The sequence below is a fragment of the Scatophagus argus genome, chromosome 14 (assembly GCF_020382885.2).
Source record: "Scatophagus argus isolate fScaArg1 chromosome 14, fScaArg1.pri, whole genome shotgun sequence".
In the NCBI taxonomy this organism is placed as follows: domain Eukaryota; kingdom Metazoa; phylum Chordata; class Actinopteri; family Scatophagidae; genus Scatophagus; species Scatophagus argus.
In genome coordinates, this window is record NC_058506.1 from 19,759,539 (window position 1) to 19,784,704 (window position 25,166).

General features: G+C 42.7%; 1 protein-coding gene across 1 annotated transcript in view; it reads left to right on the plus strand.

Annotated features, from left to right (window-relative positions):
• The first annotated feature begins 2,843 nt into the window (after positions 1-2,843).
• tmem132e (transmembrane protein 132E) overlaps positions 2,844-25,166 on the plus strand; it is a 306,518-nt gene continuing 284,195 nt past the window's right edge. Inside the window, exon 1 of the mRNA XM_046411784.1 lies at positions 2,844-4,168. Within this exon, the coding sequence (XP_046267740.1) occupies positions 4,108-4,168 (61 nt within the window). The 5' untranslated portion in view covers positions 2,844-4,107. The remainder of the gene's footprint in view (positions 4,169-25,166) is intronic.

The following is a 25,166-nucleotide window of genomic DNA, read 5'->3' on the forward strand; positions in this document are numbered from 1 at the left end:
GGGTTGTCTTCATTTATAAAACATATAACACAGTCCCCAAGAAAGGAAGCTTAGTGGGAAAGTTAGAGATTCGTGTGAGGAGAGAGAACATTTTTCTGTAAATTACAACAAGGGAACCAAACAGAGACATAATGTTCAAAGCACAAAATTCGGTTAAAAAAATAATTTTGGCTGATCCCAGGAAATTCACATCCACTGCAGCAATAGGTTAAGAACAAACTGGGAGAGGAGGACACTTTTTTCAGAACATCAAACAGAAACCCCATCATGATGTTGACAGCTGGAAGACGAGTCAAACAGCAGCACGGCCATAGAAAACGCTGACAAAATGCCAGCACGACAGCCAACAGCCTCGCATCAGCATCAGACAACAGCATCCTGAACGTGGCATTCAGCAGGCTGTGATGTTCATCAATTAGCCTGCGTGAAATGGGACAAATCTGATGCCAAAGCGCTTCTCACATGGAGGTGTGGTGCACACCGGCAGCAGAATTTGTGAGCACAAAATTAATGTGTTAAATTTGAGAGGTGTCAGTGAAAAGAGGCAACAACGGCATAATTTGGTTTAAATGAATCCTCCCCCTCCCCCTCAATTGTTTCAGTGTAAAAGTGGTCAATTTCCATTTGCTGGTGATGTTAAATTATCTGAAGAAGGGGCCCCCAACTCAGTGTGACTTCAGAGTGGGGTCTCTGGAACCCTCTGAGGGTGTTCCAGAGGGTTGTTTGCGCAAAGGGGAATAATTTATCTATAGTTCCATCCATAAGTAATATATTAACAGAAAGTATGATGGTTTGTCCATGGGTTTCATCCACCTTCTCTAACAAAACATCTAAAAGAAAAAATCTTATGAGATGGGGGACAAAACCTTCAAAATGAAACGAGGGGCCAGTTAATTTGTGCCAGTTTAGAGGTCTTAGATGTGAAAAGGTTTGGGAACCACTGCACCAACTTATCACCACGAGAGACCCTTATTTCTTATTGTCTTTTATTTAAAGCAGAAGAGAATGAAGGAATGAGTCCTTCCTCTGACAGGAAGCCTTTTTTTAAATGTCAGAGAATAAAAAAGACGGATTACAGAGTCAAAAGCATCGACAAAACATTAACAGTCATGTCGCTGTAGTAAAGCCTGTGGCGGCCCGTCTGTCTTCTCCTGCTGCGGTGGGAGGGGGGTGGGGGCCGCCGCGTGCCGTCTCACCTGGCTGCCTGCTGCTGTGCTGCGACTCAGGTGTTCTAACTGGAAAATTGCAAGTGACTTGATTTGCATAAGTGGTCTTGATAAATTAGCTGTTAAAGCGCAGAAAGCTGCTCTTGTTAAGTTTCCCGGCACAATGGGACTTAGTGTGCCTGTTAGCCTCTTCCTGCAAGAGGTTATTAATACAAAGACAATGAGCTCTGCATTTCTCTGCATTACAAACAGCCCTCGAGGAAGAAATTCAGTGTTTCAACACGCCAGACATGGGGCTGTTCTTTCTGTGCTTTGCTAGATCATTAACTGCAGTTCCTCACATGTCCCTGCGGATATCTTGGTAGGACAGACTTGTCCCTACCATGTTTGAGCTAACTTGTTTGTACTCTGTCATGTCAGGTTGTAAGCAGGGCTAAACATAAACTTTTGTGGATGTATTAAGCGATGATTCGAATTTCAGTCTAGAAATCCCATAAAAATGTCACCACTAATGAATTATTTCATATGCAGGAAACACAGCAGCAGGCTCGGGAGGGCGAGGAGGCTGATGAGGAAACAGGTGCATCTTTGAGGGTTCCGAGTGGGTTGCTAATGTGGGCTTATTAGACAACATCAGGCCTATGTGTTCCATTATGAATGAAAGGGACTTTATGGTAGATAATTAGCGTCTTTAGTTAATCTCACAACAGACCCTTCTGATTGTAGACACTGGACTTGACAGACAAATGTAGCAGTAGCCACTGATGATGGCTCTGTCCCATTTAGGCATACCAGTGAGCCAGCGTGCACAATACAAAGGATGTGGCACACCTAAATGGGATGCTGCCATTGTTAATGTTTCAAGTTGCACCTGTGTTTAACAGGTTGGCTGTGAGAAAGCTGTAACGCCCACAACATTGAAGTGTCCCATAGCTTTATATCAGTCATTAATCATGTTTAATGTACTGAAGCTGAAGTGTGTGCACGCTCTGACGGCCTCCCAACCAGAAAAACAAAAAACAAAAACAAAACAGTCTGCCTGTCGGGGCCCAGCTGAAGCCATGACCAAGCAGGGGTGGAGGTGGGATGTTCCCCTCTCTGATGAGGAGGAAGCGAGTTAAGCTACTCACGTGATTAAATTTTGTCTGTGATGCCCGGTTTGAGGTACATCAAGTTCACTGGACCTAACAAGGTCCAGACCGGAAGTCAATTATCTGCCTTTTAAAATAAAAACATACAAACTGCGAGGGCTGCTTGATATTTGGAATAAACATGTGACATTAGTGACAGCTAGTCATCCCTCTTGAATTTGCAGCCAGCGTTTGCTTTTAAGTTTCTGCTTAAACTCATTGATCTGATGTTCATAATTTCACTGTTTTATATTTGCTTGTAATCTTCTAGACATTAAGCGGTTTGTTCAGCATTCATGGAAGGGCGTGAATTAAATTAGATTTTCAAAGTACAACAACAACAGCACCGCAGCAATAAGAAAACACCATGATTTTAAGATAGTTAAGTTAGTGACTTATAATGATCCATATCTTTTATACATGCATTTTGAATACAGTGGCATTGTATTTTCTTAAGCTTCTGGAAATAAGAGTATGGACGTCCACGTTTTCATGCCGAGTTAAAAGACAAATGTTGCTACTGTGTTTTATTCTGAAACTTATGACCGGATATGTGTTTTCGTACTGCAGGTGGCTTAGCAGGCGCAAGCTGCGGCTGTACAGATTTTAGGTGAACACATTTAGTTTGTGGCGGAGTGAAAAAGCGGACCGAAGAGGCTGTGGAGGCTACAGCGTGTCAGTGCGCCGCGTCACGGACGGACACACCTCACACAGGTGCTCCCAGGTCAGATGGTTGGAATTAACGCACAACAACGCAGAGTTCCTCGGACTTGGCTGTGTTTCAGACTCCGGTAAGCCGCTCCGGCGATGCTCCGCTCCGGCTTAACGCCCCAAAGTAAAGCGCAATAAGAAAGTATGAGGAGTTGTGTGGATATTTGCGCTCCTCTGTGCTGTTAGCGTGTTGACTCCCGGCTGAGTGAGTGTCGCAACACGCTGCGGTAGGTGAACTACTGGGAACCGGAGGGAAGAGCGGATTTTCCTTCTTTTGCAGCTGAACCGCGGACCTTTTCTGGCTTGTTTCGGGGAGCAGTTTCACCGTTTCCAGCTCAGAATGCGTTTCCACCTTCTCCTCTCGGCTGTGGATTTTAAACGAAACCCGAAAAGTCAGTGACAGCTGAACCGGAGCGGTGCGGATCCGCCGCCGGATGCCTTTTTCGCCATTTCTCTCCACGATTTTGCGCAAGGAATTTGATGTTTGAATTCTCAGTTGGAGAACGACTATTAACACAGACAAAATCTACCGGTCTTTCTCCTCTGCTTGTGATTTATTCTAGTCTAACGCTTTTTGGGGTTGGCACGCAGGGTTCCTGTGTTTTCAGCCAGGGCGCGCGTCATCTCCCCACTGATGTCCATTGATTTATGATTTTTCTGGGGGGGCATTTATCTGGTTTCGCGCAAGGACTTGGATCCGCTTCAGGAACACTGGGTTTCTGTCGTTCCCCAGTGGGCCAATTTGAAGCAGCGTACTTGTAACTTTGTTCTCCCATGTGGAAAAAAGGCTCCGTTTTGCCTGGAGAAGACGCGGTTTGGCCGTGCCTGAGGTCTGCTGCTCTCAGAGAGACTGTGGAAACTGTAGCTCGACAAACATATTTTTGAAGAGCCAGACTGAGGCATCGCACACACTGTCAGACACGCTCAATTACTCGTGCAGACATACTGACACATAAAGCCCATTGCGCACTATTCAACTTAAGACCCTCGGAAGAACTGAGAAGGCATCGTGTGGAGGCTGACACCTGCAGAGGTTTATTTACCCAACATCGACTGCTGGATCAACTGGGATTTAACGTCCTCCTGCTGGGATTTCTACCATGTCAGGTGTACGGGATTGCAGATGGACTCTGCTCATCTGTGTGGCGGCGCTTTCATATGGTGAGTGAGCGCGCCCCCCAACACACACACACACACACACACACACACACACACACACAAACCCCGCCCGGCCCCCCACTTCTGCATGCTTTTACGGTCATTATTGTGTTGCATAGAAAAGTGATGGGACCAAATTTATGCAACATGCAACTGCAGATGTAGCTGCTGTTGTGATTGGTCATTTTTGAAGATGGACACACACACACACACACATATAAATCCTGTTGCTCACTTTTAAAAGAGCCTTTAAAAATGTCTCAGAAAATGTGTGGGACCCTGCAGGAGTGTTTTACCTGTAAGGTGACTGTAAATTCTTCATTGAGTATCGCAGGAGTTTAAATGCACAAATCTACACTTCATGAGATATAAATAGTACCGTCAGGTGACCATGCTCACAATCACACTGTGGAAGCACCACAGGCACACAGGAAGCAATAATAATAGGAATAATACTGGAATATTTGCAGGGACGGTTGAGATATGAGCTCTCGGCTCATCTCGTTACAGTTGCTGGATATTTAACACAACTGTCTGCTCTCTCCTTTTATTTCCTTTTTTTGTGGGTGACTGTGCAGTCATCTCTTTCATAGTGGGAGGGCTCTTACACAACAGATGAACCTATAGTTTGTTCTACATAGACACACAGAGTGTACGAAATCCCAAATCAGATATCCCAAAGATGATTTCCTGACATGTCCCAGTTATCTAGTTGGACTCTGAAACACTAATCCTCCTTTAATATCAAACTCCGTCTTATTGATGCTGCAGCAGCAGCGAACAGCAGCGCTGCTTCCAGCTGTAAGAGGAGTATGAAGCTGCAATGCTTGGTTTAAGTGCACTGCTGAGGGGCAAACTGAGCGCATTACCGGATCGTCTCTGTGTATTCATTTCGAGCCTTTATTTAAAGGCTCTCAGATTCAGCAGGAGCAGGGAAATCTGCAATTCTTTCCATATTTACTGCACAAGCATCCCTTGCATCGTTTCAGGCAATCTGCATCTACAATATATCTCCTTTCCTACTCATTTTCAGTAAGTCTTGCCTCAATTTCATTACCACACAAAAGAAACGCCTATGTGCGCACTAAAGAATATACTCTCCTTGATGGCTTCACCAAGGCTGCGGAGCGAGTGTGCTGCTGCAAAACCCTGCCTGCACAAATCCTGCCAACGCCTGTGGTCAGCGTTGCTCAGAACAGGGATACCCACCATCCTGGACAATGAAGGTGCTGCTGTCAAAAGTAATTGCAGTAACAGATTTGGCGCATGGCCGGCTGCCTCCAAGGATGGTTTCAGATGCTCTTGGCCTCAGAGACCTCAAGCTCCATGCAGACACAGAAGCCTCATGGCTCCCACCCTGGCAGCTTAAACCACTCTCTCCTTGTCACACTCGTATGCTAAATAAACATTTTGTAAGAATACCTCAAGAGAAATGCAGCAGACTCGCTGGATGAACAGCTAAGCAGTCAAATCCCCAGGTGTGAAAAAGCAATATCATGGACTTTAAGACTGCTCTGGGTAAAATACAGTACTGTAATGAAATTATTATTCCATATTCTTCTCTCCTCAAAATTTTCATATCTTTGGGCTCACGCAAAACATCGTAAACAGGCTAACGGTTCAGTTTCCTGCAGAGCTGATTAAATAAAAGCCTCACTGGGATTTTTATTTATTTTTTGTCAATATGCCAGTGCGATCGGTCACTCCTCATTCACTCAGGCACAGTTAAATAGCAGCTGGTTTTATGTGATGCCTGTGAGCGAAATCTTTTCTGCTCCTCCACGTGAAGGTCAGAGGTCAGGTGCAGGGCAGCATTCCTGCAGCTGACAGCGGTTAAGGTTTTTCAGGGACACTTCAGCAAGGCGTGTTTCCTCTGATGAAAGCCTTTTGAAGTTTTCTGGTTACTTCTCGTGCGGTGACACGTCCACGTTTTGTCACAGTTCAGAAATGAAGGCATCGGATTTGGGGCTAAACGCTATAATATTATGTACTGTATGTTCTGCTATATAAACATGGGCCAACTTACCTGAAACAAAGACTCCTTCTGTTGTTTTCCTAAAATAAACATATTTTCTGTTGCAAATTTCTTTTTGGACTGCAGCTAATGATTATCGAATGATTATTTTTGTTATTGATTAGTCAAGAAATGAATTGGCAGTTTGGTCTGTAAAACCCCAAAAAGCAGTGAAAGCCGAGCACAAGGTGGCTTCTTCCAATGTCTTTATGTTGTCCGACCAACAGCCCAAAGCCCAAATATGTTGAATTACCTGGAACGTTAGTGTTACATGGAACTAGGTGTGGCAAATGCACTGATTAAGTAGCACTAATTGCTCGGAGCTGCGTCTGCATTCAGCTCCATGACATGGCCTGGGGAGCCCAGTTTGCCCAGTCATGGTTTGTATGTAGTTGGCAGCCTTCCCAGCACCAGCCTATCTCCGAGAGTAGACACTGGACAGAGAGCAGACAAAGCAGCAGTGTGACACAGCAGCTCTCATGTTGCAGCCTAATTGATTTACATGTGGTGAAATGAAGCCTTTGCTCTGTTGCTGTGCTTGAAGAGGTTTCCTGTGTTTCCATCCTGCTGTGTGTGAAACACAGGCAGTGGAAACCTCCCTGTCTATCCATATGCATCAGCACCTCGTGACTCCAAATGAGTCAGTGTTGCTATTTAGTAATTCTGTTTTTGTTGTGTGCTGCCATGATGTCAGGATGTCGCATTGTTGTTGGCACACCTGCCACTTTAGTTTGTGTTCGCATCCACAAAGCATATGGTTTTTATATTTAGCTAGCAGCTCTCAGTCAATGCTGAAGGGAAGCAGTGTGCGATGTGGCATTTGCTGGCAGCATCATGCCACATCAGATAACGGTGAACCTGTTTGGAGCGTGGCATTGGTAGTATTTTTTATTTTACAGGTGGGCTCAAGGCTAAAACCAATCTGCGCTCTCTGAACAGAAGCAACAACCACCTACTGGAAACAATAAGGAAAAAAAGCTGTTTCCAGAAAGACAGGACCTTGTACTTGCAGCCTTCTTCTTTTGTTACAGTCGCAGGTGGGCCTGTCAAATCTTTTATGTAATTGATTTTCTCTAATTATTGGAGCAGGCCCAAAGTGGAATTTTCTTAATTGTAAAAACGATAATTGGAATGACTCTGAGTCCTTTCGGTGCTCGGAGCTGTATCTTTGCTTCAAGCCCTTGCTCGGTCGTTGTGGAATGAATTCTAAGGACGTCGTCCTTCATCAGCTCTGAAAGGAACCTTTTGTGAAGCACTGATTCCCTCAGATGTAGCGTGATGTGCAAGACTCTACCAAGGGCTCCAGGGCTTGTTGGATAGTTCTCGCTGAAAGCAGTGCACTGTTTGTTTACAATGCATCACCCCTTTCCTTTGTAGACCTTATGGGCAGAATCTTGACATATTTGAAAGTTAAAAGCACGCATGTTTTGTAGCCGGCGATGAACGCCTCAGTAAATTCAGTTTAGCATGTTGAAAACACCCTCAGTTGGTTTTCAATCTGCTAAAAAGCCCCTTTTCTGAAGAGTGAAGATTAAGCACAGTAAATAAAACATGCATCATAGGTTGTTTGGCTCACGGATTGGCTTGAGACAGACATTTAGACGATAGTTTGCCATTTATTTCACGTCTGTGAAGATCTTATTCAAGGCTCCAGGCATCTCTCGATCAAAACACTCGATCGACTACAGTCAAGACGTGTACACGCCAAACAGCTCGTTCACAACTTTATTGAATTTCACTTTTTCAGCTGCACAAACACAGAGTTGGGTACCGTTGTCTGATACCTGAACCCAGCGGTACCTTTTCTTCAGTGTTTCAGTTGGAAAACGTGAGTGAGCGTCTAGTCGGCCTCATCCAAAAGAAAAAGAAGAAACGCTGACATTGTGTGTCATGTTGTCGACAGCACGACACTGTTTGTATGCCGCAGCATTTATAAATACTGTGCAGTCCACACAGGCTGCCGCTGGTTCATTCTAAGGTTTCTGACATATTAAAACAAAATCTCATTCGCTGTTTTGGCAAATTATAAAGCATATTGTAGTAGTAAGTAGTACTTTCATAAGTAGTCAGTGGTGACTAACGCAAGTAAATTTTATTAGCTGACGTCCAACCAGTTAATTAATCACATGAAGATGCTGATGAAGTTGTCGATGCCTCACTTGTGTTTTTACGAGAGCGCACAGCATCATGTCGTAACAATCACAGACCAATACAAACACACCCAGTGTGTTTCAGAAGCCTGCCACGTAACACAGTCACAGAAATGTGTGGTCACGGGTTCTCCGGTAGTCACTGAAACCACAGAAACACATTTATGGTATTTATTACTATGAGGCTGTAGGATATTCTCTGCCACCTCCCTCACTTCTCAGATCATTCCTGCAGTAAACGGTCCTTCTACAGCTTCAATCTTATCTGTTTACCAGTCGTGATACTTGTCTGAGCAGTTTACTAGGATTTTTAGAACACGATCAATAGGCTGGCGTGAATACTCCAGGAAATAACTTGATTTAACCCCCTCATCTCTGTGTTGTGCTCAGAAACTCTTACAGACATATGTGGTATTTAAACATATAATCTGAATCTAAACATCTGCTTTTCCTAGAAGTTAAGCAGGGTGAGAATTTATTTTTCTCTTTGGAAGTCAGAGTCAGTAACCGCCGTCTGAACGGATCCACCACCTGCCTGACGCTGTACAGAATAACCACTCATTTGAGTGGCGGTGACTCATGTATAGTATATAAAGATAAAGTGCGTGGAAGTTTGTTGTATAAAACTTTCATTTTTCCAGTTTTGCTTAATTCAGAATGAATCTTCTCTAAAAAAAAAATACCTTGACTTTACATTTCAGAAACAAATTTACCCCTGACGCTCAGAGTGCGTTCACATCAGCAAAAACTTTCCTGATTCGGCGCAGGAGAGAAGGGGGTACAAGCATTTTTGGTGATTGCAAGGACATCTTGTAGTTCTCTAACTATGCTCGGCAGGGAGGCAATCTGTCTTCTATATTGGGCGATCACTATGTTTAGTATGAAATCAGCTCTTATGTGCGGCACCGCGCACACAGATTTCACAGCGCCTTTGATTTGAAATAGCTTTCTCTACTGCCTGTGGTATTGTGAGTCAGACTTTGGAGCATTTCTACCAGCTAGATTCCACATTTGCATTGTGGGGGAAAAACACCTGTAAAATGGATTGAGATGCACAATAGGGTCTTTCGTCATGGCTCGAGATGAACGGTTACTTTTTGGGATACCTTCTGAGAGGGATGTTAGCTGTGTCGTCAGGTGGGCTTTACTGAACAGCTTTTATCCTTTTCTTTTAATCGCCTAGACGTGATGCCACCTACTGTGGCACACTGCTTTCTTTCTATGGTTTTACAGGAGTGTAATCCTTTTCCTCTAACTCTGTTGGTCGTGTCGTGAAATGTCACTATATCTCATGCTTAATTTAAGTTGTCTCCCCTGACACTCTGAAAGAGAATGAGATTTCTGAACGAAGCAAAGGTTACACTGAAGGTGGCCCCTTTAATTCCACTAAGAGGACTACATGGAATACAAATTTGAGCAGAGGAAACGGTAAGTGATGTTATGTTCATGTTTGACAGGTGACACATGCCCACGAATGGGGTGGGTGACCTCCCCTGTTGTACAAAGTGATCAGGGGTTTGCAGCCAGGATTGTGTAACCTCTCACCAGGTCTGATAGCTTTGCTTAGGGCTCTGTCACCTTCCCTGTGTGAGGCTGGAAAAAAATTTAAGAAATTTAAATTTAAAAATTTAAGCCCGTTTAAAATAAACATGTAAAATCAACATTTACATAAAAATATAAATGGACATTCTCTTGACGGGTTTCCTTTGCTGTTTCGTTTTGCAGTTCTGTTGCGCTGGCATTTCATCGTGCACTTGTTTTAGATTGGATTTATTATTGGTGACGTGGCTGAAGGAACTACTCCAACTCCTACTGCTTTAGCCAGTGTGTTTGAGATCAGCGTAACATTAGACGTCACGTTTATTTTTCACTTGTCCAAACAGAGTTTACATGCCCTGGACAAAGGAGGGCAAGCGTTCATGCCGGACTCTGAAGTGGTTTTGCTTCCTGTACAGATTTCTCTTCAGGATGGACAGATGTGCAGTAGATGTCATGTGTACAGAAAAGACAAGATTACTGGGAGACTGTGAACATGTATGAAGACTATGGACCCAGCAGCACGTTGAGCAACTTCCAGGAACAGCCGAACACACCTGAGAGACACCTCTTGTCCACCATGGAGTCCTCTAAAAGGACACACAAGAGCAGAGCTGAGAAGAGAGACAAGAGGACAGGCTAAATGTCCAGCAAGTGTTCCAGATCCAAAAACATCTGAACCCTGATGGTCCAGGGCAGAGGGGACATGAAGGAGAAACAAGGGAGAGAGAGAAAGGGATGGACAGTCACATGCTTGTTTACGACCTGCTTGGTTTTTGTCATGGCAACGTCATCATGTTCACAGAACTCCACAATTAAGTTGTTTGTTACAAAGTTACAACCCACATCAACTGAGAGAAGTGACGGCCAATACTGTGAAAATGAGACCCAAGTCGTAATAAATGTCTCATTAGCAGTCGGTGGCGGACCCTCAAAGGCGGAATCATGAAGCCATAACTCAGAATTTTGTGATTTTTCAAATGCTGTCATGATACACTTCACAGTATAATAAATAGCTCAGGATAAAATAAAATATGTGTGAGTTTATTGCAAAGCCTGGGTTTTATTGTGTGGCTGCACTGGGTACGACCATATTGTGTCCTTTCGAGTTAATACATCTGAATGAATGCGTTGTTTCCCCCAGTGAGGGCTGTGAGGCGTCACAGTGTGGAAGGCTAAAAATGAGACATGAGAGATAACGTCTGTGGGTGTTTGTGATTAGTAATACATACTGCACATGTCGTTTGTCTGTCTGTAAAAGCCGGAGAGATCGACCAAGTCAAAGCAGATAAACTGTGCACTGCGGAGGTGTTAGCTCACCCGCTCTGCATGTCAACAGCATCTCTCAGTGGACTGTTGGCTTCCATATGAAGGATTTGTCTGCCATCAGTGCACTGAGGTAAAAATGACCAGATTTGAGCTTTCGGCCTATCTTTCAGCACACACGCCGAATTCCCAGTGCTGCAGACCTGCTAAAGGACTCAGATTCACATGCTCCAGTCTGGCCACCAGCGTCAGCTTCCTCTTCTACAGTCAGCCAACGCTTAATTCCCTGCACAGTATTGTTTTCAGCTGTGGGATTGCTTTTCCCGCACCAGTTCACCGTGTCTGGTTAGCGCTCGCAGAGTTCATGACTGCTTCTCATTGTCAGCATGGCACAAGTGGGAGTGCATTTAAACGAGCTGTACGGGTTGGTGACATTTTGTAGTGTTGTGTCAGATCACGTCATGTAAGACTTACTGTAAATACAAGCTGCAGGATGACAAAAGAAAATCTCCCCTCTAGTGTACCAGTGGTAATTACAAATAGGACATGTGACTCCAGTATCTCCCACTTTGGAGTTACAAGTTGTATGAGTGTCAACACAGTCTGCAAACACGGCACCGACTCCACCGACTGTGTCACTTATATTTACACAATGTTAGTGTGTTTGGAAAAGGCAGATACCTGCTCTATTGAATGTTTAGTTTTAAATTGATTTGACATTCTTAATTAAAAATAAGATGCGACCAAAGGTGCTATTAGTGGTGAATTAAGTGCTTAAAGGCCATTGGCTCTGAAGGTTGAAAAATCAGCCAAGGGCTTCCCCTGCAAAAAGGTTGAATTATTTATTTTCACTCTAATCCCGTCCATAAGCGGCACAATGTGTGACTGTTCTCGTCCTGGGTTTCATAAAGTTCTCATCAAATGCAGGTTCTAATTTCTGTAAGTTTAAGGGTCCTTGAGAACCGCTGGCCAAATATCCAACCAAACGGTCAGTGGTTGGGTTGCATTGTGGGTAATGTAGGTTCACCAGTTTTTGACATAGAGAAGGTTCTGCTACATTGATTGAGATCATTTTTCCTTAAAACTGTCCTTTTCTTCTAAAAACGATTCGTTGGACAAGACAAGCAGTTTCAGGACATCGCTGTGACGAGTGTTACTCCTTATTCTGTTATCTTCTGTCCGTGTTATATTTCAAGCCCAGTGAAAGTAATAAAAAACAAAATGACATTTCTGTTGTGAATGTTGATGAACGTTTCTACCTGCCTCAAGATGCTGGCTGCCAGCTCCTTTTGTTAATCCCCTGAACATGACGTCCCCTCTCTCCTGCGTCTGACTGACAGGCTTTCCACTTTGTGCTTAGAGTTTGTTTGTGTGGACAAAACACAGCAGCTTTTCAAATTGATGTGAATAAACATTGCAGTGTGGTCCATAGCCTGGCCATCGTTTGTGGTTTTGCTGGAGTTCTGCCAGCATTGACAGCTTCAGTGTTTGGCCTGGGGTGACACGTTCTGCTTTAATACGAGTTCACAGCACTGTTTTGTTTACTTACCTACTTTTCTGATTACATTCCTCCTTTTTTTTTTTTTTAACGTAGTCCTCATTACATTTCTAAGGTTTCTTACTTTGCAGACGTGTCTGACTTAAGAGCAGAACTCTGACACTCTGAATGCAACACTGATGTGTTCTTAAAGAAATGGAAATTGCTGTAAAAGTTACAAATGCGATTAAACGGAATATGTTGAATTGGTGTTTGCACAGCTTTGCCAAATTCAAACGACAACCAAAACGTTGAAGAAGCTCTGAAAATGATCCCAAATAACCCTGAAATGAGTCGATAAGGACGTCTAGGACTGGCTGACTGTTCGGCGTGCATATGTGCTGAACGTACATGTGGGAATCTTAATCACACTGATGTGAACGCAGGGAAACAGATGCTGCACCAATTAGACCTCAGCACTGACCTCAGTCATCACATTGTTTTGTCATCTTCAAATCAAATGCACTCGTCGCTGGTGACGAAGAGGCGTTCACTGAGCATTCACATCCAATAAGAAAACTGAGGCAAAAACAAAGTTTGACAGAAAATGTTGAAATTATTCCACCTCCAACCCACAGGCGATTGATTTAGGATGTGATCCAAACTGTGTCAAAGGGAGCTTCCATCTTTTTCCGGTGAAATCATTACTAATTAAATTTCCAATTAAACCCTGGAACATTGACCCACTTTTTTTAAAAAAAAAGTGAGGTTGTGGACATTACACTTCAAATCACAGTTTTTTGTTTTTCTTTTAAAAAAGAGATTAGATGTCTATTTTCAGTTCTGAAGCCCATCAAATCATATTCATCTCTACATAAAAATGACAGAGCTGCTCGTTCAGTCTCGTACTGATAACCCATTTCAGCAGAGCAGCCTGAAACCGTCAGGCTTTCACAAGTCAACCTGTTCTGCATGGAAACCCGATGTTGCTTTCCAACATGCAGTGCACACAATCAGGCCTGTGAGCAGGTTGGCAAAATATCACTGGTGAACTTATTCTGCTTTTATAGAATAAAGGTTGTGCCCTCAGTCGACTTGCTGTGTGCTCTGTGCTCCATGAAAACATCCTTTTTTCCTACCCCGGAGCAGACTTCCAGTTTGAGCAATGCCCAGTGTGATCAATCCTTTCATTAGGTTACATCGGCTTTGAGAGAAAAGCAATCCCTGCCTATTATAACAGTCTCTGCTGTGCTCTGTGAGGTGCAAAAGACATTCCTGTGATTTTACCATAAACCACAGAAACAGGATTTAATCCACACAAAGCAACAAAAAGCTACAAGCTGCTCCACGTCTTTGCTCTCGGCCAGGCTGCTGGTTGATTAAAATTCTGGTGTATGTTAAAGAGTTAGCCTTACATTTCAGTAAACATCTCTCACACCGTCCACGCAAAAGATTCATGATGCCGTTCGCTGCTGGAGTAACGTCAAAACAGGAGAACTAACATCTCGTGACAGTGGGGTGTACGTTAACAACCTGTTCAGTTAGTTCAGATTGGGTATTAGTTCAGTTCCCTGGGGGGGCACAAGCAAAAATGAGAACCTAATTTCATTAATATTTAATTCACCAGAAAAGGTGAAGAACAATATTTTTCCAATCTAAACTGTAATGGCAGCGGCTGTGCGAGCTCCACATGTTCCACTGCATGTAGCATCTACACAACAGCAGTGAGCCCTTCAGCAGAACAGTGTGGGATAAGTGGGCAACAAACATGCAGTGCAAAAAGACACTCTGATTTCTGCCCCTCAAGGACACGTGGCACTGTAGAACACTCCTTTTAGATTGTTTGCATTGGTTACATTTAAAAAAAGTAGGATTTTTTTTTCCTCTTCATGGTACAGGAGTGTATTGATTTTATACTGTGTTGGACAACGTGCAGGCACAGACTATTAGTGAGATAAGCCCCATATTGGTAGTTCGATTAAAACTAGCAGTGATGCAAATGTGCTTTTAGAGGTTAATTATTAGCAGCAGGTTTTGATCCCTGAAATCTGACGAGGCAGACCTATGAAGGCACTTACTTGGTGGATTAAATCAGCCACAAAAAAAATGTCCATCAGCCTCAAATTCAGCCAGTGGGGTAGTGAGGACTGTCAGTGAGGACACTGAGGTCGTGTCCTCTGTTTTTTTCTGGGAAATCGTGGGCTTTAGCAACCTGGGATGGGAGGAGGTCTTATGTTCTACAAGTCGACCGCATCGTGGGGATTGTGTATGTGAACAAATCCTTTGTGGCAACGTAAAATCTGATAATCTGGCTCAAATTGGTTGGGAGAAGTTGGTGGAATAAAAAACAATAAATAACAATAAAAAAAACAAAAAAGAAAGAAAAAACTGCCTACTGTGAGTCTGACTGTGTTATTGGGGCAAAATGCGAGTGCTGGGCTGATTCTAGTATTTTTAAACAAAATCAAACTCAAGATTAATAATCAATAATAATTGAAACATTTAAGATGATTTATTTTTGATGTCTGGTTAGCATTTATTTTTAAAGCTGGGGTGGCGCATTTGAGCCATTTCTGTATTTCTGAAATCCTCACATACAGCCTTGAACTGAGCCTATGCAGCCATAGTATTTGTATATTGATCAAACATATTGAGTGGTTAAAAATCCAGCAGGTGAATTCCAGTGAGTGCGAACAGTTTGTTCTAGCTGGTGAGGGTGGAAGAATAAAACACCGGTGGGTGAGTAGAATTTGTTCCAAAACACAGTGTGCAGATGGGAACATTTGCTTTGGATGCCAGAAATCTCAGCTGCTGGCTAAATAATCACTGAGTCACTGGTATTGATTAAAACCCTATCAACCTCCCAGAGATAGATTGATAGTTGTTTAGTGCCACAGGGGCAGGGAGATCTTATTTCCCCCTTTGAATAGTACAGCACTGGACTCTGTTTGATTTGGAATTAATTAAAGAAAGGCAAGAGTAAAAATAAACCAGTATGACTGTACACTCAAAGGTGTCGCACGTAGCTTTTGATATAATGGAGGTACATTTCTTCAAACAACACAGAAGTGAAAACATTCCTACTTTTATGACTATTTTCAGCCTTAGATGTGAGGAGGGGTGACCTGGCTGCTGCCATCCCAACCATCAGCACGTGTTCTCAGCCTCGGATACAGAAAAGGTGGAGGCTGAAACGGATCAGGATGCTGTTTAGTGCCGCATTTATCATAGATATTTAACAGCGCCAGCCTTTTTTTTCCATGTGAAATCACTGAGCAAAGCATATGTAATTTTCACACAATGGGGGGAAGCAGATTGGTAAATCCAGAGTAAATTGGACTAAGAATAATAAAGTTCCACATTCTTTGTATCTGCTCTCAGTGATCACACAGCTTTTGAGTGCCAACCTTAAAGAGGCTTAGAATAATGAATTAGTCATAGAGATCTCTGAGGACGTGAGGGAGGAGAGTTTGGCCTAAATGCACAAGTCTATCAGCAGCAGATAACAGCGCATACAATTAAAAGTTTTGCACAGACTTCATTACTCTAATTCTGAAATGCTTGAAATCCATTTTACTGGTTTGCTTTCAGAACGAATTTAAAAGTAAAAAGAGAAAAATATATTGTACATATGTAGGGCAGCATCTAATAGCTTGAGTTCGAGCTTTACAAGGATTTTATTTATTTGTGTGTGTGTGTGTGTGTGTGTGTGTGTGCTCATCTGTATCGTTATTCCTTTAACAAGGAAAACAAACAATCAGTAACTGATTTAGTATTTAGTAAGAAAGTTAAAGTTTATCTGGGCAGGAGCTACAAAGACAGACTGCTGAATAGAAAGCCAAAGTTGGGCCCATATTGGCTTGATGAGATTTTCTTTGCTGTTTTACTTATGGCCAGTCATTATCATGTTCGGCCAACACTGGCCTCCTGCCAATGGACACGGGTATATTGGCCCATTATATAAATGGTTGGCTGGAAGCGAATAGTCTTTTAATTAAAAGTTTGCCTCAGTTACTGTTTACTTAAGAAGCAATGAATTAACTCAACAAAGCTGACAACAAAGCGACCATTTTTGATTTTTCTCTGCAGTAAATCCTGCCAGACGCACACACACACACACACACACACACACACACACACACACACACACACACACACACACACACACACACACACACACACAGAACCTTTTCTATGGTGGTGCAGTGTACCCTCCTGGGACCTGTGACAGCCCAAACAGGGACAACGTTTTTGGTATAGAAAATATATTTCCAGTCTCCTAAAGTCCAGTAGCATCTTGTTAGATGTGTTACTGTGTCATCTGTTCATGCAGCTGCTCCTGGATGCCAACCATGATGTCACACTACCAAATTTTCTAATACTGAAACAACAGCATAGCTAATACCTAAAAAGACAGGAGAAGTATTGGAATAATTTATGAAATGATAGGACATAGAACTTTTTTTTAATGAATTAAAAAAACAAATGACTCAGTGCACCTGATTGGCGGACGTCTGTGCTCCACTGAACACATTTTCTACTAAGAAAAGCAGTTGACAAAAACGTACATGTCGTGACTACTTTTATGAGCTGTGTTTTGTTGTGTTTGTGTATAGAGATGTTTGGCACAACTGCTAAGCGAAAGCCAGATTAAGCAGTGATATTGCTGACCGGTTGTGAGGATCATGATTAATGCATCAATGCCAGATGTCCAAAATGTTATCCACTCCACCTCTAGATCTTACATAACTAAGCACTGTGGTCCTCAGTGAGGACTGATGACAAAAACAGGAAAACTGACTTTACTGTGCTGGTAGAGCTGTGCTGTCCCAAGAAAGACCACCAGGTGACTTGACAGCATTCTGCAAGTTCTGTTGAAGATGAAGAAGAAACGCAAAAGTAAGTGCAGTCAAATGCTCAGTCCGGTGGACAATATTCAGGTGGGCAACACTAGTGCAAGCTGTTCCTTATTATAGACGTATTACCAAAATCAAGCTTAACTGTCTTGTTTATACCGGATTTCAAATAAATACTCTCTCCAGTTTTGATTTTATCACAAGCCGGTGGCTTACAACCATCACTTTCTATCCAGCAAATGAGAGCAGGCGGTTCAGGGATCCTTAGAAACCCCTGATAAGCAAGATCGTCGAGACCGGCGACTGGCTGCGTTTTAAATGGCTCAGTTTGTCAGAATTCTGCTGAGGTTGCATGTGGCGTGGCTTCTGAGTCCACTCAGGATTTTCAGAAAAGACAAAGATGCTTCAGTTGATTTTCACCTGAGCGTCGGAGTGTTGGTGCCCAAAACAAGGATCTTCTTATGTAGTGCTTTGTGGTTTGTCTCACACACAAACACACACACTCAATAGTCAACCAGTCACACCTTGGCAAATCAAAGTTGTAGCATAAACTGATTTCCTCTTGGGGTTGGATATGGAGCAAATATCCACAGCCTCATACTCCAATGAGATGGTTTGACTTTTGTTCAGTCAAACTGGGGGTGGTTATGAACTGACCCCGATTTGTCCTACTGTCGTCTGTCCATTCATTCATCTGGCGTCGTCCGTCTGTTATACAGGCAGTTCCGTTTCCAAATTGTGCCGATTGGCCTAAGGGGAGCGTCACAGCATATGTTTCTATGTCATGCATCTTTGACTCCACTGACAGTTGAAGGAAATGACATCTTCTGACTGCGTTTGCTAGATGCAGTTTCTTATTTTTTCCCTGTCTTTTCCACTTTGTTTTGTCATTTGGGAGCACATTTTCTCCTCACTCTCCACCAAATGTATTGATTATCTGAGGGTACACACAGTATTTTCAGCTTTTACTTGACTCATAAAGTCCTGCCTGATGTGTTTTGAAGTATTGATTTATAAGAGATCGTTCTGGTGTAGGTTTCATCCGTCTGTCAGCGTGATGTTGAAACTGGCTTCCTGCAGGGTGATGCAAGGTAACGGTGAGGTGGAGTGGATGTCATAAGCAGATGCATGTGGAGTTGTGCTCTGACTTATGTAGGCTAATGTAGCCTTCATTGTGACACAACTTGACCTCCAACGAGGGCCTATGGCAGACATGGTTACAAGGTTCGCACGAGGTTTTCAGTTTTTGTGTTTTGGCAGAGTAGAGGTGTATAATGTCATGAATGACGCCTGCTGTTGGCGTAATGCTGATTTGTATAATGTTGTATTCGCACCCTCGGGGTCCCGTATAAAAGGCTGATATCCCACTGTGCTTTCTGGGACTCAATAATTAATTACTGCCAAAGTGTCAAAATCAGCCGTCTGCTTCCTGCTGACCTCGCTCTGTGGGAGTGGTTGTCAGTTGTCAGTGGTGCGTTTGGTTTCATTCTTACAGACTCAAAATTGTGGAGAAAACTAATTGCAAATTAGAAGTGAGTAGCAACATAAACACAAGCTTTTGGTAAAGCTACAAATGATTATCTTAATCACATTTTTGGAAAGCACTCTTTCCTGTTTTCCATTTCATTTCCTTCCATAGTTCTATTGAATTGAATGATTTGTGGCTGCACGGTGGCGTGGTGGTTAACACTGTCTCCTCACTGAAAGGCCTAGTTAGGCCTGTTTGGGTCCAATTTGCATGCTCTCTGGCATGAGTTTTCCTTCAGGTGGTCCCGCTTCCTCACTCGTTTGGGTAAATTGGTGACTCTCAATTTCCCATAGGTGTGAGTGTGAAAGGTTGTTTGGCGGCAGGTAAATCGTCCTTTTTTGATTAGGAAGTTTTCTTGATATGAAATCACTCAGGAGTATCCAAATGGCAGCCATGATAGGTCATGATTGGTCGAATTCTCTAACTACTAAGGACCAGATAATCCCGTCCCACAATTCCTTGCAGCCTTAGTGTAAGTGCAGTCACAGTCTATTAGCATAATTGTGGGCTTTTCCCGTATGAATTCTCTTTCACATCTTTGGTGAACCTCATGATGTTTTCAGTTCAGCCTTTGTCTCTATTTGTTAGGCCTGTGAAGAACTGCCGATCTGTCCAGGATGTAGCCCACCTGTCGCCCCATGTGTCAGCTGGGTTCGCCTCCAGTCCCGCACGGTCCCCCGTAGGATAAACATGTTACAGATGATGGCATAAAAAAGTTGCTAGTCTTCAGTTGGGGAAATTGGAAAGGGATGGGTTTATATTACTTTTCGAACCTGAAAGATAAAAGGCCTCATTCAGAACCACAGATCTAATTTTTAAACTATGAAATAAATATTATCACGTTGAGTAAATCTTGGCTATTGAGTGTAATACTAATGTTTATTTAATCTTGTTTTTAAAAGTTAACATATCACAAAAAATCCTCTTTTGTCATTGACTGGAATAGATTGGTTTCCTTTTTGATGTTAAAGCACCAAAGCGTGCTTTGGCTTTACTGGGCTTTGACAAGACAGTAATAACAATTTCCACTCCAGAATCGAACTAAGCTGGAGATGCTGAGATTATGAGTCTGCCTTATTGTTGTGTTAAGATGTGCAGGGATCTGACAGACCTCTGCTGCTACAAGTGGAGACAAGCATGATCTCGAATGACTGATGGGAGGTCCAACTCCCTGAAACAAGCACTCCGACCCCCCTGGGAAATCAAAGAAGGAGCGAACTGGGAGAACAAGGTTCATCCCTTACAATTGCAGTGTGACATTCAACGCCGCAGAGGAAGTCATTTTTCATGGTGGTACTTCAGTCCCTTTGCTCGAACATGCCAGAGGTGAGCCTGTTATCCGAACAAATTGTGTGTTCTGGGTGAAATGACCAAGTGAGCTCATCATGACTGCCATACTTTTAATGAGGATTAAAGGGGAGTGCTGCTCCATTTTTGAAATTCCCAAATGATGCTCACATGTTTGATGACGTGCAGCCAACATGTAGTCCTTTGTCTGAGCCAGAGATGCAGAAAACCAGCGGTTGGAAGCCAGCGATGTCTGTCAAGTGAATTAGTTTAATCATTTGACAAAAAATATTAGCTAAATAATTTGAAAATGCATGTGTATTTGGAGGAAATCTCTTTGGGGTTTTCACTGGTTAACCATCTGTTCCAACTTATTCCCTGTAGAAAAGCTCCAGATTTTAAACGTTGATTATTTCAGATATTGTGATTCAGTAGCATTGATTTGCATCTTGTTCAGTGGGGTCATGCTGTGTGTAGAATCTTTCCATGTCCTTCCATCTTCTTCATTGTTAGACGCTGTAGGAATTTCAGGTAAAGAAATTTGATTATTTATGTCTTTCCTCTTTTTTTTTTACCAGCCTCAGGGTTTCGTTATGCTTATTGCATTAGAGGTGTGCTCTTTTGACTGAAGTGAAGATATGGAAATGATGACACGCATTAAATTTCAGAGATCAGATCAGAGCCTGAACTGTCTAGACTTGGATCTAGAGACTAAACAGACCATGGGACAACATGTGGGATGATCTGTCTCAGCTCCACAAGAGACCATCATTGATTGATTACATTGTGTGTTTGCTGTGTAGTGGTGGGGACCAAGCAAACCTTTTGAGGTCTTACCAGTTGGGAGGTGGATCTTTCATAATCAGATGGGATGCAGAAACTCATCACATAAGCAACACTGGTGGTCAAACACCCTTTTACCAAATTCAGGCTGCATCGTGTTGAAGTTTGATTAAAGGGCAGAGCTTATCATGTCTGTCAGCGTTCCTCAGGAATACCCCCAATAGTGACCATGAACCACAGTTCTTTTAATTCAAGTTGCATTGGATAGTTGATAAATTGATTTCACAACAGTCAAGTTACTTGGCAACTGTTTTTATAGCTTACTTACTGTTTTGAGTCATTTTCTAGAAAAAAATGTCCAAATTCTTCCATTTCAGTTTCTCACATGTAAATATTATGCTTTCTTTAGTCCTCGATGACAGTGAACTGAACACAGAATGAGACATTTGAGGACGTCGCAGAAAAATTAATCAACAGCTTAATCAGTAGCGGCACTAATCATTTGTTGCAGAACTTGTTATTGCTGGATCCGAATATTTTTCACACATATTTCACTTTTTCTCAGCCGGCCTCATCTGTCGGCTCTTCTGGCCGGTGCAGGAATAACGAAGCTTGGGATGAGAGTTGCCTCCTGAGCACGGACCAGCTTCAACTGCTGTTTGTGTATCCGAGTGTGTTTGTGTATCCAAGTGTGTTTGTTTGTGGGGTGATGCTTCCAGATGGGACCCGCTTGCCAGGAGCGAAGTGCTGGGACGTGACTTTGCTGTGAACCTTTATGCTCTGGGCAGGACGGTGGGTGTCACACCAGCGGTCACCCACACGGCTCCTGCACAATGAGTGATGGCAGCTTGTCATATATCATCACCGTCTGTTACTGTAGCATACGAGGAAAATATACTGTTGACTTTCACAGATGCTAATAATATGCTAACTGCATCATCATGTGAAGATATAAACTGTTCTGTTGAGTCAGGTGTGTTTACTTCAGTGGTTTATTTACGCTGTTTTGGAGCGCTAACAGTAGACGCAGTAAACACGGAAGATCAGTAACAGCAACATGAAATTTGAGGGACCTCCTTTGTACGCTCCCTTGGGTATAAATGATCTTATCATGTTTATTTGCTGCTAATTGGTGCACCTGGATTTGTGGTTGCCAGCTGTAATTACCTCCCACAGGTCTCTTAATTCTCTGTGAAATGCATGATTGGATTCATCAAGTGCCAGCTTTAAGGACTTTCCATGATGCTACCTAAGGAGAAAAATTGAGGTGGAGGCTTTGAGGTCTTCCACGATTTCCATTACCATTTGCATTATCACTCTAATTTGGCTTCAAGGTAATACAGGCTCCTCACTCGTGCCACTGAAATTAAAAAAAAAAAAATAGTATTGTGCTGAAAATTGAGGGTGAAAAAAGAGCATACCCAATTTATGCATTTTGATTTTTTCAAAGAAACACACAGGACAAGACTAATCACAGGTAGTTCATTTCCCCACAATGAATTACCATTCCCTGAAACGCAGACAGGATGGATTTATTATGGACTTCTGTAAGCACAACACTTTTGTTACAAGTGTGTACTCGGCTCTTTCGACATGGGAACGGTCTTTCAGTCTTTTGGCCAATCGGCGGCCGAATTCCCCGACGTGTTGTTAGACGTGACAAAAAGCAGCGATCGTCTGTGTGACAGCTCAGGCTGATTTCCAAACTCACCACAAAGTCCCAGTGTGTTTTAATTCACCGCGGACATTCTTCTCTGTCGTCCCGTCTGTGCATTCACTGAGTCAGTCAACTGGGAATAACCGAACATGTCGAGGGTGAGTGGAATCTTTGTCTGAAGTTGGTTGAAATAACACTTTCCAAAAGCAAGACATTTGAAAAACAAAAAAAAATCTTACTGAAGATACTTTAATTTTAAAATTTTTATCCCCCATGGTGTTTTTGAATTGTGTCAGGTTGACAACATTAGACTTTGTTGGTTCAAGGTCAGAGGCCAAGGTTACTGTTACTGTCCCGTTTCACATGTGGTCAGAGACTGAGTTGATGATACTAGGCTTGGGTGTCCACCTTGAAACTGTGCTGATTGTGCAGATCGTCTGTGCTGCTGGGGTGAACATGTGTGTGAAGCCTCATGTATCACAGTCTGTTGCTTCTCTGCAGCAACATCCATATTTGAAGCTTTGTAGCCCACCACAAGCTCATACTGATGATGATTGATGTTGCACCATGTGATGAAGCTCTCTGTCAGTCCACTGTGAAGATCATGTTTCTCAGTGGAAATTATTCACTGGAATTATGCATGTCAAAAAACAAAAACCTGCTGTAAACTGCAACTGGTTGGCGGATGCACACAACTGCAAGGTGGTTTTTCCAGTTTATCCATCTGTTTCAAAAATAAGATAATTTATTCACAAAGTGAAGAGACTAGTTTTGCATTTTGAAGGGAAATCTACTGGGGGAAAACTAAGAACAAAGAATGAAACAAAAAATGGAGGAAGGTGAAAACCCAGATTTAGTGCATGTTTTGCCCAAAGAGGAATAAGCAGACTTTTAAAAACATTTTTTCTCTTGAAAAGCTTGTCAAAAGTATTGTGAGTGTGTAGAGCTGTGAGCCACGTATGGTGAATTGTGAGCTTATTGCAGCATGACAGAGAAAAAACTTTGAGTTTTTGGATGATTCCAATGATTCTGCTTTCTCCTGGAAATGGCCTCTTAAAGGTTTTTTGTTTTTTTTTTGTTCAAGCATTGTTAATTTCTTCTTTTCATGAGTGCACGTCAAAGTGTTCTACTCATGGAGACAAAAAAGCTGAACAGAGAAGGAGATGCAACAGAAGAAAATGGGTAGTAAGTCTGAGTCATGAGATCAGCGCAGGGAGAGACACAGTGGATATAAAAGGCAGGAGGTTGTTCATCCCTGGAGATGTGTGTGTACGGCATCGATTTATTTATTTATTTTTTAAACTCTTGCTTCTCAGCTCAAGTACACGTCTGCCTTCAGAGAGGAAAGACTAGAGTGCTGAAGGGGGGAATCTGAGATCCTTGTGTCTTTGATAGTTGACTACTTAACTAATCATGAGTTTATGTCAGGCCAACTATCTTAAAATACTGGGGAATACAAATTAGTGGAATATAAGCATAGTATAGGAGACTGTTTGACTGACGTGGAAAAGCTGGTGTATTGATGCACTATATGTACAAAAGTATTGGGACATATTATTGAATTCAGGTGTGGGATGGGCCTGATTTTAGGGTTTGGGCTCAGCCCCTGACTTCCAGTGAAGGGACATCTTAATGCTTCAACATACCAAGACATTTTGGACAATGCTATGCTTCCAACTTTGTGGCAGCATCAGTTCCTGACCTCACAAATGCTCTACTGCTTAAATGGGCAAAAATTCCCACAGAAACCGTCCAGAATCTTGTGGAAAGCCTTCACAGAAGAGTGGAAGCTGTCAGAGCTGCAAACCTGTCTGTGTGTGTGATGTCACTGAAGTCCCTGTTGGTTGATGGTAAGGGTCACGTGTCCCAATTCTTTTGTCCATATAGTGAAGAAGCTAAATGGAAACAGACTTGATACATTATGATAAGTCATGTGACTCGAATGTCCACTGGAACTTGACTCACCAAATTTCATTCCTCAAATTAATACCTGAAACAAACCAAAAGTTTCTTTTCGTTCATTTGAGGTTTGACTGGAGCTCTTTTAATTGCAACACCTTGTTGCCTCCTCTTCTTCTGCATATTCGCTTAAAAGTAGTCAATGGAAATGCATATTGTTATTATTTTGGTTGTTAAAATAGCTTTCTGTTTGAAAAGAAACTCAGTCCTACATGCTGTCATCTTGCTGGAGGGTTTAAGCTCCACCTTCAGCTTTTTTTGGTTTAGGTTGCCCCCACATCTTTCTTGTCCATATGGTTGTGGTTTGTCTTGGAAGACAAATTAGCCTCTGCAGTTCTGGCCGCATTTTCAGCGATCCCTCAGCCCTCCTCAGATGTCCATCAGTCCCTCAGGCTACGCCAGCTTTTCGGTCAGCATTTCACAAAGCCCCGTCCTTTCCTTCCCCTTGTTGATTCGTCCCTCATTTGCAATTTTGGATCTTCTCGGAA